Genomic DNA, 17,595 nt, shown 5'->3' with positions numbered 1-17,595 from the left:
AATGTGCTATGAACACCTATGTCTATCGGAACACTGAACCGCAGTCCTCCCTGTCTCTCCCCCTCACCCTATGGGGCTAGAGCACCTGAGGAGTGAGGTGTCTCAATTGGGAGCCATATGAGTGAGGATTGGGGATTTTTGGAGGAGTTTTGTTTTTTGTTTTTTTGTTTTTGTTTTTTTTTGCTTCTCACTTATGTGGTTCCCATCTGATTTTTCTGTTGGTCAGTGGTCTCTGCCATAAATAAAGAAAAACATTGAAACATTTTGTGTTGGTCATGAATTAATATTTTTCTTTGGTTAGTTTCCCAAACTTCATTTTAAATAGAGTTAACACTTCATCTGTTTAATATTTTAAATTAAACCATTCTCTCTAGCTGCGTCACTCGCAGAATGGCTTGGGCATAATTATGTAGCTAATGGAGAGTTTCCATTAGTAACTGGTGGTCCGTGGAAAGGTTTGCAGTGAGCCAAGTGAGAACCGCTGATCTACACATCATGAATTCTTTAATGATTTAGAATCTTTAATACTTTAAAAAAAACAAAAAACCAAGGCTTTGCACTTGAGTGTTTAGTGAAACCCATTTTAAGTTTCAGAAACTAGCAGGATAGGCTTTAAAATAGAATGGAATTGTACTGAACACCTGAGGTACTTTTGAAGTGATTGTTTAAAGGTTACTCTTGGAAGCACTTTGATAAAAGCGTCTTGTGTCTGTTAAATCTTAACTGTTGGGTATATTAGCATAATCCCTGAATTTATTAGTAGAAGCTTTAAATGATTCCAGTAACCTAAAAATAGTGGTAAATTGCTATTCTTCAATAAAATCTGAAGAGGTTAATGTCAACATTTAACTTGTACGTAAAGAATCTTCTGAAATGTGGATTTTTTTTTTTTAAAGCTTCACAATGAAGATGATCCTCCAGAATCTACAGTTGAGCAACCATCCACTTCTACAGAGATTGCACAAACTTCTCAGCCAGCAACTTTATCTGAAGCAGATGTTTCTCCTCCACCTTACTGTAGTATTTCTGGAGAAGCAGCTGTGACCTCAGGTACTTTTTCTTGGTTATGTAACCGCTTTAGCTAGTAGTACTGTTTGAGGATATCTGCATCTCTCCATCAGCTACTCATTGTGGGGTAATATGATCCCATCTTTTTCATGCTTACTATTATCTGATATGTGTATACTTTTAATTCCACAATTGCTTGTTCGCTCTTGTTCAGAGTAGTCCCGAAGTATGCATTGCGGCCCTGATCCTGCAAACATTTCCCCTGTGAATATCATGAATATGTGTCTGCACATAGGAAGTATTTGCAAGAGAAACACCTGTGCTACCATCACTGTCAGCTGCAGAAACCTGTTATATGCTGATGCTGCAGTATAAAGGAAAGCAAATCTATACATTTTCTAATATTGCTTGGTTTTGCAATGAATTAATATTTTGTACACTTGGGTATATAAGTTAAATATCTTGAAACTGTTGTGTTTGTTAGTATGTGAATATGGAGCAAATTAAGGAATCTGTAGTGCAGGAAAGCGATACTCCATCTTGCACAGTACTGCAAATGGTGTTCATCTCTGCTGACACAGCTGTGAGAGCAACTGCAACATCTATTGTGATGAGGCATGTGTTGTGATTACAAGCAGTAAGGGTCCCCAAAGAGCTCCAGACCGAAGTGGAGGATCTACTATTTGAGAAAGATAAGCTCTTTGTGAAAAAAAAAGATGAAGTCTTTCACTCCAGCAAGGACTTGCAGACCACCTTACACACTTTGGGGATGTATATGCCCCCATGTCGTAGGAGACGGTGTACTTCCTGCCAGAGAGAGAGAGACTTGACATTTGGTAGGCAGCAATATCAAAGGCCATTCGACTGTAATCGCGCCAGGAAAAGAAACCAGCGCCAACGAACCAATAACACTCATCCAACCTCCAAGCAGCAGGTTTGAGGCTTTGGTTGGTGGCCTGCACAATCTCTCCACTCAACCAGTGTCTTCTAAATATGCCATATTCCATCACCATTTGTGCCCTTTTTACATCCAGTGGGCAGCAATTACCACTGACCGCTGGGTCCTAGAGATGATAAAGTGCAGATATTCTATTGCTCTGATTTCAGTTCCTCCAACCTTCCCCATCTCTCTTCAGAGATCCCCCTCTCGAATTCTGCTCCTTCAAGAGGTGTCCTACGCATAGGAGCTATAGAGAGGGTACCCGGGCAATATCAGGGCAGGGGATTTTACTCAAATTACTTCCTCACAGAAAAAAGAACAGGCATCTGGAGACCCATCCTTGATCTCCGCCATCTAAACAAATACTTCCGCAAACAGTGATTCAAGATGGTCTCACTTGTGGCAATTACCCTGGCACTGGAGGAGGGAGACTGGCTTGCAGCACTCGACCTCCAAGATGCGTATTTTCATATAACCATATATCAACTCTCAGACACTTCCTCCACTTTTCTCTGTCTTCAGACCAGTTACAGAGTTCTGCCTTTTGGACTTTCATCTGCTCCCAGAGTCTTCTCCAAGACCTTGGCTATAGCAGCAGCAAAGGCATCATTATATTTCCATACCTAAAAAATGTCTCATTTGCAGCCCTTCACAGGAGGCCACGAGAGATGCTCTTTACCAAGGGCTTTTTCAAATCTCTCAGCCTGATTATCAGTGAGCAGAAGTCTACCCTCTGACCGACCCAATCCCTAGAATTCATAGAGCTTGTCTTGATTGTACCACAGCACGAGCCAAACCAACGCGTTGAAGCAATAAAAATCTTGGCTCCAGCCAGGGTATTGAGTCCCACGATCCCAATACTTACCTGCCTTCAGCTTATGGCACACATGGCTGCTACAGCATACTTCATCTGACATACGTGTCTGCACTTCAGGTGCCTTTAACGCTGGCTTGCCTTGGTCTGCACGCTGTCCAAACACTGTGTGCACAGTCACATCTCAGTTCCCCTGAGTGTCGTTTTGTTCTTGCACTGGTGGATCAATCTAAGGAACCTCATACCTGGTATCCTATTTCATGAGACACAGGCATCCAGCCACATTACCATGAATGCATCGCACTTCGGCTGGGATGCTGTTTCCAACGTCGCTTTGCTTAGGGCAAATGGTCTGCCAATGAGTCCAGGCTCCACATCAGTCTTCAGGAGCTCTGAGCTGTGCACAACACCTGCAAACACTTCCTTCAACACATCCAGGGTTCCATGGTACGCATCCTTACAGACAGTTTCACTACCTCGTTTTACATCCATTGACAGGGAGGTACACATTCTTGCGCTCTGTTCAGAGACTGTATGCCTGTGGAACTAGTGTATCCACAACAATCTTACCATCACCGCATCATACCTACTTGGCGTCAAGAGTGTTATTGAAGATACCCTTAGTCACCAGTTTGCAATAGAACATGAATGGGAAATTCATACTAGGATCCTGCACAATGTCTTCCACTGATGGGGTTGGCTGTTGGTAGACCTCTTTGTAACATGCCACAATACCAAGTGCCTTCAGTATTGCTCCAGGGTAGGCATGTTACCCAGATCTTTGGGAGATGCTTTTCTTATTCCATGGAATACTCACCTCTTCGACACCTTTCCTCCCATCCTGCTCATCCCCAGAGTCCTCCACAAGATAGTCAGACAATGCCGTAGTCATCCTCCTATCCCGGCATGGGCCAGACAGATCTGGATTCCCTGTTTCTACCCCTGTTTCTCCAATCTCCCTACCCTCTTGCAACCTGCCCAGATCTCCTTTCGCAGAACAGAGGCACCCTTTGCCACCTGCAACCACAGACACTACATCTGATGGCATGGCTCCTCTCTGGTTCTCAGAGGCAGAACAAAGGTGTTCATAATAAGTAAGGAATGTCCTACTCCACCGTAGACATCTGACCACTTGCCTTTATAAGTGGAGGCAATTTATGGCCTGATGTGAGAGAAACTACATCCAAGCCTTGACTACCTCCCACCATACAGTCCTCGACTACTTTATGTTCCTGCAACAACATGGTCATCAGTTTCATCACTTATGCTTGCAGTGTTCCACCCTCCAGTTGATGGTTCTCTGCCCTCTTCCTTCCTTCCTTCCTTCCTTCCTCCCTCCCTCCCTCCCTCCCTCCCTCCCACCCACCCACCTACCTACCTACCTACCGTTTCAATTTCCACATCAAGGGCACACTGTTGACTCATATCTAGCTCTATCGTTCTTCTGGCTTTCTGCCCAAAGCCTCTTGCTCCCTGAGAAGAGGTTATTCTAGACACCCTGGATGCCTGAAGGAGGGTGTTCTATATAGATGGTACATGGCCCTTCCAAAAATCACAGATGCCATTTGTTTCACTGGCGGAGCATTCCAGGGGAATGCCACTCTCATTGCGGTGTGTCTCAAAATTGGTAACATCTTGCATTCTCCAGTGTTATTCCCTCCGAGGCACACCTCTTCCTATGCCCCTTAGGGTGCACTCCACTCGAGTGGTGACAGCATCAAAAGCCTTCTTAAAGGGAGTTCTGCTCAAAGACATCTGTTGTGCTGCTACCTGATCCTCTAATCATACTTTCATGAGGCACTATGCAATTTCTACAATAGAGGACACTAACTTTGTGGTAGCCAGTGCGTCCTTTCATCGCACATAAAACCTAGCCAAAGCCCACCTTCCATCTTTGTGTACCGCTAAGTAGTCATCAACACTGGAGAACCCGTGGGAACATCAGTCGAGGAAGGGGAAGTTACTCACCTTGTGCAGTAACAGTGGTTCTTTGAGATGGGTAATGGCGCACCCACCAGGACACACATCTTGAGGAACTGCCATTACTGCACAAGGTAACTTCCCTTTTATATATAATCAAATTTGATAGCAGAGGACAAAGTTGGCTAATATTTTGTTTTTAAAAATGTGCTATCTTTATATTTAAAAGGCCCCCAGGGAACTTCAGTACTAGTAAGCAAGTTAAAAAGAGTATGGTAAAACTCCTTGCATGAATAAATAGCTACAAACCAATATAATCCCGGTTGCCACGCCACGTGCTAGGGGTGGGGCCAAGAGCTGTGAGCCCTTTCAACTGCTTCTATTCAAAGGGTTCGTTCCTTCCTGCAGGGAAGGCGCAAGCCCTTAAATAGAAGCAGTTGAAAGGACTTGCAGCTCCTGGCACTGCCCCTTCTGCCTGAGGCCCCAACCTTTCTCGGGTGGCACTACCCCCCCTTTCAAAAATGATTGCTCATACCTGATCTAGGTAGTGCTTGGTCCTGCTATAAGTGCAGGGTACTAAACTTGATGATCTCTGGAGGTTCCTTCCAGTTCTATGATTCTTTTATGTAAAGTATTACTTTTTTAAAAGTAACATATCAAAACGGAAACATTTGAAGAGCAAGCAGTTGTCTTGCCTCTGATGTGATATGTCCAGGGTAAGCATGAGTCTATTTTTTAACATTAAGAACCTCAAGCTCTTTTTTTTCTGATGTTTCTTTGCACCCTTGTTCTACCATCAGATAAAATAATTGTGTATGAGCGGAACACTTGTTTGCTTTTTAGCAAACTGTAAACTTAATTCCAAAACTCTTCACCCTCTTTCTACAGAAAGTTTCTAGGTCAGACTTTAATGAAATTACTTTTGAGTTGTCACTCTGGGCTTCTTTAAATTGTGAATCACTCTTGCCTGTTGGGTAAACTTTTCTTAAAAAATTAACCAAAAAACTTCTTGCAATGTCTGCAAACACTTATAGGTCAAGTTGCTGTTAAACAAAGAGACTGAAATTAATGACTCTACAGTTTAAATGTCACCAGCCCTTCTGTTACTTTAGTGCACATTAATATTGCTGTAGACTATTTTCTGTTTTTTCTTTTGAGATACAAAGCATGAATCTCATTCTTTTTGTTTTTAACAGAAACAGAAACACACAATGAATTTTACCCTGTACCACCTCCATATAGTGTAGCTACCTCTCTTCCTACTTACGATGAAGCAGAGAAAGCCAAAGCTGCAGCAATGGCAGCTGCTGCAGCCGAAGCTGCACAAAGAGTAAGTTGAAATATCTGTGTAAAAATCTTTGGGGGAATCTGTAGATGAAGCTGATTTTAAAAATGTATAGTTCTCTAAAGTTATGTAAAAAGAATGTAGGCCCACGTGTTTGGTTTTTTTTAAAATAATTTTTGGGTGATGTCTTTTGGTTGCTTAATATCTTTTGAAGTTATAGAACTGTAGAGCATTTATTTAAGTACAGCTGTTTGTTAAACTCCTCAACCCCCCCCCCCCCCCTTCCCATTCTCTATAGTTAGTATGTACCAGCAGGGTGGGGATGAGAGGATTCATTGAGTTAACTATTCCAATTCCTGGGATAAAAATTTATGTTGAGTCAGAAATGTGGTGCTTTTTATTGCTGACAAAGAAAAAACTGACAAATTGAGACAAGAGGAGGTGACTGGGGAAAAAAATATATATGGCATTTCCTAACTTTTGAGTGCTTGACTTTGCAATTTTTAATGTTTATTTTGGTTTTTCATTTTCATTTCGGGTTTTTTTGTGTATGTGCTACTCTGCCCTCTCTATCCATAGGTTTCCCCTCATTAATTTATCCCTTTAGAAAAATTCTAATTGCAGTCTTAGTTTAGAATATTAAAAGGGAAATAGGTAATGAAAACCAAGTGATATTTATAAGATCTTTTAAATGAAAAAAATAATTTTCAGAATAGTTTAATGATTTGTTTGTAATAAATGGCTTTCTTGTAACACTCTTCCTTAGTTCTTTTGTCTTATGTTTTTTCTGTTTTACATGCTTAGCACGGCCAGTTTAGGGAATCTAGGAGTCTGTTTGATGAAATATTCCTCAGTCCACCAGAGGTATGGCACAGTTCTATCTAGTTTAGACATTGCTATGAATTTTCATACTGGTAAACATTGAGTTGCCCGTACCCACTTCAGAAGTATTTTATCACCATTGAAATCTCAGAAATTGTTACATATGCGAAATATGTGCCATTTGAAAATCTGTATTTGAATTATGTTAATATTTACGACAACTCTTTTTCAGGGGATTATAAATTATGTTTATGAAAAGATATTATACAAACCTTTTGCACTGTATAAAGCTGCAGCAGCTGTCAGACAGGTTGCTTAAGACTCAAATTTCTTAATTGATTAGCCAGTTTTTCTCAGGATAGATGCTAAATACCTGTTGGAGAAAATTATAACCCCCTGAAAAATATTCATGATGAAGCTGATGACAGAACTGTAACCATAGTGTCAGTACCAGATACCTCTATAACTGAAGATGCTGGAAGATTAGCACTTTTCTGTTCACAGTATATGCTATTGTATTTGTGATGCTTATTATTTATTTTATTTCCTTAAATGTTATCCTTGGATTCTGGTCTTAAAAGCCAAATTAGTTTTTTATAGTAACAAGTATATCATAAAATCTGTAGCAGTTACAAAAAAATGTGTGTGAATCTTTCAGGCTGCATGATCCGCTTTGTGAGCTAAGCAATTAAAGGGGGTAAGTGAATTAGAGCTTTTGTTTAGAGCTCTAAATGCCTCAAGTTGAGAAGCAGGGACATGTCCTTAATTTTTATGGAATGCTATTGATTCAACATTGTGTTTGTAGAAGTTTCTAGCTACTCTAAAAATCTTTTAATAAAGATATTAAGCAATATGTGGTATTCAGTTCAGGTTAACACATGACTATTACATTAAACAATTCAGAGACCCACCCCCCGCACTAAAATACCATTAAGAGGCTGGCAGTATTTACCTATAAGGAAACACTGCAACATATAAAACAAAACTATACAAACAAGATAATCTGCACGGGGCAAACCTACATTAGTGGAGGCATGACCTCTGGCTTGAAAGAGGTATCTTTCATATGTTATTTCTGTGATTATAAAATATTATTCAAGCCATTTGGCAACATAATCTGGGGTCAGTTGAAAACTTTCTCTGGCTATAACCAGTTGATTTAGGATTAGTATCAAATACCCATTTGCATAATTTAAGGCCATTAATATAATATGTAACTATTATGATAGTTAATACATCTTGGTCTTCTATTGCACTGCTAATAACATAAACCTCACATTTAACAAAATATACTAAAATTATTAGTACTGTGTGTGTGTGAATTTCTTCTTTCAAATTCCCCAGGAAAGATCTTGATTTCTGTTTGTATCTTTCCTTTCATATGAGGGAGCTAGATAAGTAAATATACCAGAATCTGAGTATAAAAAGCTTTCATGGATCTAGACAGAATTTTACTTTCAAGTCTGTAAATAAAAACATAAGCAATCTGCTGTTGAAAATATTTTAATGTGTCAATACACTGTGCTGTACTGTGGTTAAATAATGCCCAGGGCATTTTCAAAGCAGAGTGATTTCTCTGCATCCAGGGTATTTTTAACATGAATTTTTAAAAAATGACTCTGGACGTTTAAGGCATGTCTACACAGCAGCGTTATTCCAAAATAATATAGTGTGCATCTACACAGCAAACCTGTTACTTTGAAATAAATTCTAAATAACGAGCTTCCTACTCTGACTTCTGTAAACCTCATTATATGAGGAGTAAGGGAAGTTGGGGCAAGTGTGCTCTATTTCAGTGCTCTGTTTGAAAATAACTGCTGTGTAGACATGCCCAAAGTTGAAATAAGCTATTTTGACTTAAGCTATGCAATTGACTTAGCTCAAGTTGCATAGCTTATTTCGAGTTTAGCCCTGTTGTGTAGACATGTCCTTAGTGACCATCATATGGCTTTATGGAGGGTGAAGCTGACCACCTTTTTAAAATTTTCCCAGGTGTGTCTCCTTTCTTCTGTAATGTAGCTTACTTGGTTTAAAAAAACAAAACGATAAAATGTTCCTGTTCCTCCTGTTAACTTGACGTCTGACAATGCTGTTTCATCTACAGATCATGTAATGTTATTTTAACACACTTAAATAATTTGTTTAGCTGTCGTGGAAGATGTAAAGCAAAGGTTAGAGCAGCTTTGGGAAAGTGTTTTTTTTTTTATCAGACCTTCCTCAAGTGTTACTTTATTTCTAAAATAAGTTTATATTTTGGTTTGAATAAAAACTGTAAATCTTTCTAGTTAGGTATTGTATGTTTATTTCCTTCTTAATGTAGATAAACTAACATAATATAATATTAGGGATGATGTGAGTGGGGGACACTCTCTTTAAGGAGCTATAGGAATTTATATTTTCTTCCTTGATCTTTATGCAGTTTTCCGCAAGAGGAAACCCATCTTGTAGCTGTTTAAGAATGGCATCATCATTTTTAGCTTTGCCTCACCTTCTATGCACTTAGCCTTATGTACAAATCTGAAATACACGTTTCCAAACCTTCTATTAAAACTCCTCAAAATAGTAATACAGATTTTACATGGTACAGATAGGAATTCTTTTGTGTGAAAATTGCTGTTTCTAGCTCTAGAATTTGAAATTGGGTCTGGAATAAGGTCAAATAGCAATGAAGGGCTCTAGGTTTAGGTTTCGAATGTTAAATTAAGTGGCTTTAAACTATGTGTATATCCTGTATTTGAGAGAGGACCGTTGACTTTTTTCCCCTCAGTTACAACTCTGCATATTGCCCTGTAAATTCATAATTATCAAATTAAATGTTTTTCTCAACGTATTATGACACCTATAGTTCTGTATCTAGACAAGAAAAATGTGAAACCATTTATACATCTTGTCTCCTATCAAAATTAAAGATTGAGGTGAGACATTTAAATCACTGAAATCAACAACAAAGAATTGTTAGGGATTTCAGAGTTTTAACATGACTGAGGAATCTTGTGAATTATTATCTTGCAGGCATCACCATGTATGTGTCTTGACTTCATTATGAACTTAGTAAATTAATTGTCGTACTTACCCGAGAACTAGTTTACAGTCATTGTGCTAGAGGTCTGCTGTGGCCAAATTTTGAAGGCCAACCTGGTTTTTCTACCCACCAAGAATCTGTCAGCAACATCTTCTCTTCTTTTGGGCTCTGCCCGATGGTGACTTTCTGTGCTGGTTATCTGTCACAGGCTGCCTCTTGTCTGTGGGTTTGGTGCAGCAGCAGTTGTGCGCCCTATTCTGCACATCCACACCTCAAGGCACTGCATGGGCTACAGAGTGAGAGGCAGATTCATCAGGACATTCAAATCTAACACTCGTAATTGGTGCCTATTGGATTGCAGAGCCCTGGATAATGGCCCCTGGTGTCACCCAGGGAATGTCTAGAAAAGTGGCCTTTTTTCGAAAAACTTCCCATGCGTCTAGACTGCTGCTGTGTTCTGTTGACAGTAAATCGAAAGAACAGGGCAGTTTTTTTGACTGCAGAAAACCTCGTTTTATGAGGAAGAATGTCTATTTTTTTAAAAGTGCTCTTTTGAAAAAAGGCACTATGTAATACAAACTGGGCTTTTCCAAAAGAGAGCATGCAGACTGCCTGGGTGCTCGCTTTCAAAAAAGTGGCTTGCTTTTTCGAAAGTACTGGTTGTAGTCTAGATGCTCTTTTTTGAAAGATCCTTTTTCAAAAGTATATTTCGAAAAAGGCTCTTTCGAAAGAGGCTTGCAGTCTAGATGTAGCCCCAGTGGTTCCCTCTAGCTGCAGGGCAGCATAGCTTCACAGGTGATTAATCAGCTGTGCCCATTCAGAGGGTTAGGGCTCCATGCACAGAGCTGACTGGGTGGGGCTGATTAATCACCTGTGAAGCTGTGCTGCCCTGCAGTTTAGCGGGAACACTTGTGTCAGGATGTTACTGAAGCTTTTACTTCTCTTTGCTTTATTTTGAAGCATGTGGGCACATGTGAGATCGTTTTGTTTTTGATAGAATTTCCCAGAATGTTGATCAGGAAACCCTAATGCAGTGTAGTTAGGGACTATCTGTTAGCAAAGCTAAGTATTTTCTCAGGAAAAGACAGCTCTAATATAAAATGTGTACTGGTTAAATTTGGTTGGATATGTTTAATGGTATAGTCATTTTATTTAAACTTTAAGTATTTAAAAAGTGTGTGTACAATCATAAACTTCTGAATTTGGGACTCTGTAAGTTTAGCATCTTAGGAAACCAAAGTATTTAACTGTGTGTTGTACTAAACTGACTTTTCTTATTCCAAATACAGTACTTACTTTTCAGTTTTAAAGCTTCTAAATGTTATTTCCGTTTATTCTACTTGGGTAGTGTAAAATGTTGTCATGTCATCCTCTACTCTACCCCAAAAACTGATCATGTGAAGCTCTCACTTTAAAAAGATAAATGAAAATGCTTTCATGCTTCTTGCATATAAATTTCTTAATACCTATTATGTTCGATTTTTATAGGTCTCACAATTTGAACAAATACAAACTTCTTGCTAACTCTGGGATCTGAAACTTCCAGTAGAGACCCTTAAAATCTAGTCTTCAACCATATTTGTGATTGAACTGTAGTTACACGAAAATGGCTTAGAAATATGGAGCTAAAATGGTGATAATGGGAATTATTTAAAAATGTCTCTGCAGTATACATCCCTGTTTGTAGAGTATGTTGTGATGGAAGATGGCATCTTTACTTTAACACTCTCTCCCCATCCTCAAGCCTCAGAATTTTGTGGCTCTGAAAATAAGATCCCTTGAAATTCAGGAAAAATAAGTCAAGTGTGTCTAATGTGATAAATATTATTAGTCACCATAAAAATGTGAATACCTTGGCAACTTGGAGAAATTCTCTGTTTTGAAGAAAAGAACTATATAAATGATGAAAATAGACATTACTTATTATGTTTACATATTTTATTGGCAATTATAATGTGAATATTTTCTTCTGTTCACACTGAGTATATGGATGAGGAATGTTAAAATACATTGGGCTAAATTCAATCATAGTATAACTCTATGGATGGATGTTTTTCTGCTAACTGTTGAACAGAATTTGGCTACCAAGTAACATGTAGCTCAATTTAAATTGAATGTACCGCTTCCAATTGTGCATGTTTCAGTTTATCTGAAGTTTATAGATCAATGTTATTGATACCTGGGCTTTATCATAGTAAAGCAATAGACTCCATTTGAATATAAGTTTAATAATTTTGCTCTGAGTTTTTCATTTATTAAATGGCTGTCTCACATGTTTTTAAAAACACAATTAATGGTTTAAATCTACAAGACAATGCATTAATCTGAAATTAAATTTCCTTCACTAACGTGTCTCCAATGTGTAAATCCAGGAAGAAGAATATCCACCTCGGGATGACTTCAGTGATGCAGATCAACTTAGAGTGGGCAATGATGGCATCTTCATGTTGGCATTTTTCAGTAAGTTATTTCATGTCTAAGATGTATAATCTCCATTGGAATAGCAGAATATGAAAGATAGTAACACTGTAACAAATGGCATCTTTGAGAAACTGTTGAGTTAACATTAGGCATGCAAATTTTTTCTGCTTTTAAGAAATTCTCTAAATGTTTTCAAGGATACAAAAATTGCCCATACAAACAAGCAGTAATTTCTTTCTTGACTCTTTACTGGGCTCCTTCATTTAAGAGACTGGCATACTAAGACCTTATTTTTCACGAGTTGGTGCATGCAGCAGTTTTCATGGAGGTATATGCTTACATTGTGTTCATTCACCAGTTAGGTAACTGTATGTGTTAATAGGCATTTGTGTGCACAAATATTTGATTAGAAAATGAAATTTCAATAATACCTCCATTTCACATAAAGTGCAGACCCATGGTGTTGGATTCTGAGTAAAACTTTGCTTGAAAGTTGGAGGACCTAAAGGAATGATTAGGGGGATACAGTAATGCTTGAGAAGACTGAGCACATAGATAATTTAATTAAGTTAAGGGGGAATATAAATGTACAAAAAAGAGAAGAGTTTACACACCAGGGAAGAGGGAAATGGTTTAAGTTAGGGATGTTAGCATTTAATCGATAATCATTTACCCGATAAACTCAGCTGGTTCCTGTTGAGGCGTTTTTTGCTGAAGCAAGGCAGTGAAGGCTCCTCCCTGGGAGCTGAGAGAGCAGGGCAGCCTACTCCATGCCCAGGGAGGAGGCTTTGATGCAGTCTCTGCAGTGTAAAAGCTAAACTTAATACTGAAGAGCCCACAGTGTATTTAACCAATGAGATCTTTAGTAGATGAATGGTTACCTTATTACATGCTTTCCAACATCCCTGGTTTAAGTTCTGTAAGCGTTATATTATGGAGGAATGGGATGAAATAAAAGGGTACTGTAAGAGCTTGGAGGGTTGTCCTCATTGCTTGGGGTATGTAAAACTAAATTGTTTGGATTAGTTCCCTACACTACACTTTCTTGTGGTTTGCCTTAACAGGGGCATAAGAGAGAACTCCTTTTCTGTGGCTATGTCTACACTGCACATCACTGGCGGCGGTATGTAGGGTATGTTTTTATACACACTAGGGATGTCTACGTGTAGTTGACTGTACGATTAACTGATAAGCCTAGGCTTATCTCTTAATCTTCTCGACTACATGCATTTCTTTCCCTCCCCCACCTCCCCCGCTGTCTCTATATCAGAGGCAGCAGCGGGTGGTAGCAGGCAACCTGTCTGTGCAGGGAGTTTTTTTTAAATTGGCTCCCCTCGCAGCCCAACCCCCTGCCGCCCTATGCTACTGCCTCTGACACAGTGAGCAGTGTGGGGCGGCAGAGGGCTCCCCAGGAGTGGGGTTGGGAACGCACTGGCACCTGCCCCTAGGGACTATCAAATAGTTGTGTAACTGCAAAAATTTCATGTGTTTACATGACTATTCAGTTACCTGACATCTAACATCCCTAATACCCACCACAGTGAAAACTAGTTTGCGTATCCTTTCAACCGTGTAGCAACATGCTTCCATGACAGGCTCTGGCAGGAGGAAGCAGCAAGGAAAGTCTTCACAATGGGGAGCTGTTAGAGCTTTGTCTGCTGCTCGAGCCTTTCCCTGTGGCAGGGGAAAGGCTGAGGCATTGGGGAAATTACGCTGCTGAAAATAGGAATGTAATTGGTTAACCTTCATGGTTACATGCAGGCCACACCCTCCCTGTGTGTGTTAATGTGTAACTGCTGACAAAATCAGCGATTACATGTTTACCAAAATAAACACATTTTTATATCCCTACTAAAAGTAGTGCTGAAGTAGACACACTGCTTGAGCGAATAGAGTACATACTCATGGGTTTCAGGTATGTCTTTAGTCCACTTGCCTAAGCATTGCCCCTGTCGTATATAATGCTGTTGAAATTTGTGTGGGTCATGTAATGCATGTGCTCTACACACCACTGAAAGGTGTATGTGGTGTAGACAGATCACAGACTGTAAGTTTCCAGCTGTATGTTACAATTTTGAAACCAAAGATCCTCCAAAATCAGATTTGTCACTTGTAAGTTTTGAGTAAAACAAGTCATTCGTTATCTAAACTTGTTCTATTCAAACTGAGAGATAATACAAATAAGATTTTAAGAATTAATGTATGATCTGTAACGTCCTTCCCCAGGGGGAGTGAGCCCCAAAGCAGGAACCCAGCCCCCTTCTCCAAAGTTGCTGGCCCTCTTGGGCCCTACCAGGCTCCCGTGCTGAGGGCAGCCAGCCCCCTGGCTGTGAACCCGGCTGTGCTCTTCGCAAATGGGACCCTGCCATCTCCAGTGACCAGCACAGCCAGGCTGCTGTGGTCCTGATTCTCACCGGGCCTGCCCTGGCCCTGTCTCAGCCTTTTCCTGAGGCCTGACTGCGGGGGCTGGCGGTGCTGTGAGCACGCCTGGAGGAATCAATGTATGATCTGTAGCTACCACCTAGTGGTGAAACTCTTTAAGTTGCACTAGGAGTTATGTTTCAGAGAGGTAGCCATGTTAGTCTTGCAGCAAAAAAATGAGCCTCGTGGCTCTTTAAAGATTAAGAGATTTATTGAGCTATTAGGGCAGAAGCTTGTGTGAGAGAGAACTCATGAAAGCTCCCCTAATTCATTTGTAGTCTTTAAAGAGCCACCAAACTCGTTGTTGTTGTTGTTTTGTTCATTGAAAGTCATGTTTTCAAGCCATCTAGTGGCCATGTCTGTATTTTTATAAAAGGGGAGAAAAAACTTCAATGCCAGTATATTTATTTTAAAAAAAATCCATATAATCTGGAGTTCTAAATAAGCAAACACATTTCCTTGTAGAAATATAAATAGAGCATATGCTGGTAATGGTACATTGCAGGAGTAAAATAGTGATTCATATAAATTAAACTGATAGCAGAATGTAGAATAAATACTTCATAGAAGAATCAAAAAACAGGACTATGTAGCACTTTAAAGACTAACAAGATGGTTTATTAGGTGATGAGCTTTTGTGGGCCAGACCCCACTTCCTCAGATCTGGCCCATGGAAGCTCATCACCTAATAAACCATCTTGTTAGTCTTTAAAGTGCTACATAGTCTGGTGTAGCTGAATCAAAAAACAGGACTAACGGCTACATTTCTATCACTATGCTTCGTAGAAGTAACTGCTGCCTTTCCTTGTTAACTCCCATTTCTCACTTTTTTTTTAAGTAACACCTTATTTTTATACTGTAAAATTCCAGAAGCTTCCTAGCTGAATAGCACATCTGGACATAAATTAAAAGTAATACTGAACACAATTTATTTTTTCTTCATCCAAAATACATAGCAAAAATGTATGTGTCTCCAAGTGAGTTTATTTTAGGATTCCATATTAATGTTAGTTTGGTTATACTTTGAATTCCACATTCAAATATATTAGCCAAAAGTAAGATGGTATAAGGGTAGAAATGACCAAATATGATGGTCAGGATTAGTCATGTTAAGAAACTTGGCAGTAGTTTGGAACAATAAATTAGCCAATCAGACCAGATTGTCCAAATGTAGATAGAAAATTGGCACATACTTATAAAGGAAAATGCTGATGTTAATGAATATAAATGAATAACAAGAGAAAAATGCAAGGCAATGAGACTCTAAGGCACATTTTAACACAATTGGGAATGCCTCTTAGGCATTCCCACAATTTTTACAGTTTGTATTTCTGGTTATCTTAAGCTCAAGAAGAGTGGCTAGATTTTGTTTGAGTAGCGTCCCTATGGGTGCTCCACTTCAGGTGTATGTGTAACCCATGTACCTTCTATTAGAGATATTTGACAGCAATGCTCATTCAGTCCGCCCATGCATGCAAGGTATCCTCTTCGCCTGTGCAGAGAGTATTTAGAACTGTGACAGCTGAATTGCCCCAAGTTTCTTCTCATCCATGTTGGGAAAGGTGGAGCATGCATAGTACTCAGTACTTGCCTAGTGATATCTCACATACTGGGAGTTTCCAGTTTACGATGGCAGTTTTCAGAGATTCACAGATGCTTTCAGACAGGAAACAGTGCAAAGTTGAAAATCTCTATTCGTTTTAAGAGCTGCTTCAGAAGGGACAAGGAGATATAACAGACCACACATTTCCACCCTGCCTAGTACAGTGGCTTTATTGATCTCAGTCAGACCCCTTAGTATTTACAACCTCCACTATCTCTAGTACCTCCCCTGTCACTGGTATTCCCTGGTTCTCTGATGCCCATGCATATGGACAGACAAATAATCACTCCTCTTTTGTCTGTCCCTCCATGAGAGACTATGCATCAGAGCTCTTCAGACTCTCAGGCCTTCTCTACATTGTCATGTTTTGTGGAGAAACTGTCTTTTCTCAAACTTCTGAGCTTCCATATTACAGCATGACAAATGTCATGACATGTGGCTGTTTTTCGTGACCGAAAACTTCTCCCTCCACAAGGGATTCTAGTGTACACTGTTGACAATTATGCAGTATGTGTCAAACAAGATTTTTGTTGAGTTGATTGGACTCCAGCATGCATCCTGCAATGCCCTGTTTGGCTACTCTGGGCATCCGCTCGTCTTTAAGCGCGTAATGTTTACAGGTAAAGAGATGCTCCCCTCCTACCTGCAAACCCTGGGAAAATTAAAACCATTGTGTAATGGTCTTCATGGTGTCTTCTCAAGGAAACAGGGCTGGTAGCGTTAAAATGATCCCCTGCTTGGATCATTGCAGAGTTTTTGGATCTAATCAGTGTGTGGGGTGAAGATTTGGTGCAATTGGAACTGCAAGTCTCCTGTAAGAACTGGGGCATATATGGTCATATTTCTTGAGTGCTGTGTGCCAGCAGGGGTATGAGCAAGACACCTTACAGTGCAGTGCCAAGGTCAAATAGCTCCAGCAGGCTTACCACAAGGCAAAGGAGGCAAACCGACAGTCTGATGCATCCAAAACATGCCAGTTTCATAAAGAACTGGATGGAATTCTGACTGGGGACCTCATGACCAAACCCATGGATACTGTGAATAGTTCTAAGAAGAGAAGAGAGCCAAAAATATGGTCCCAGATAAACAAAAAGCCCAAGTTAATGAAGAGACTGAAGAGGGCCAGGAGGCTAGGGTCACTATGGTGGCAATCTGAGAGCCAGGCAGTGAGGAATTGTTCTCAAATGATGTTTGTGAGGACATTCAGGAACTCGTTGTTATGAAGATGCCACATGTTGAAGCAACAGAAAGGACACGGTATGTTGCTGTACAGGTGGGCTGGATTGAGGACTGAACGGATGGTGGCCATGCAGGGCAGCCTATGTAGTTGGGGAGGGGG

The 17,595-nt window shown here is 39.9% G+C and overlaps 1 protein-coding gene across 3 annotated transcripts in view; it reads left to right on the top strand.

Annotated features, from left to right (window-relative positions):
- The window catches only part of NDFIP2 (Nedd4 family interacting protein 2), an 83,671-nt gene that overhangs the window by 38,728 nt on the left and 27,348 nt on the right, over positions 1-17,595 (top strand). For 2 of the 3 annotated variants that reach the window (XM_075918832.2, XM_075918834.2), the window contains 4 exons: positions 897-1,050; positions 5,879-6,012; positions 6,772-6,831; positions 12,184-12,271. In XM_075918832.2, the coding sequence (XP_075774947.1) occupies positions 897-1,050; positions 5,879-6,012; positions 6,772-6,831; positions 12,184-12,271 (436 nt within the window). The remainder of the gene's footprint in view (positions 1-896; positions 1,051-5,878; positions 6,013-6,771; positions 6,832-12,183; positions 12,272-17,595) is intronic. The other variant, XM_075918833.2, reaches the window with a different exon arrangement.

This window comes from Pelodiscus sinensis, chromosome 1 (genome assembly GCF_052426305.1).
Source record: "Pelodiscus sinensis isolate ZL-2025 chromosome 1, ASM5242630v1, whole genome shotgun sequence".
Classification (NCBI taxonomy): domain Eukaryota; kingdom Metazoa; phylum Chordata; order Testudines; family Trionychidae; genus Pelodiscus; species Pelodiscus sinensis.
Note: the sequence above shows the minus strand (reverse complement) of the source record. Positions and strands in the feature narration are given on the sequence as shown.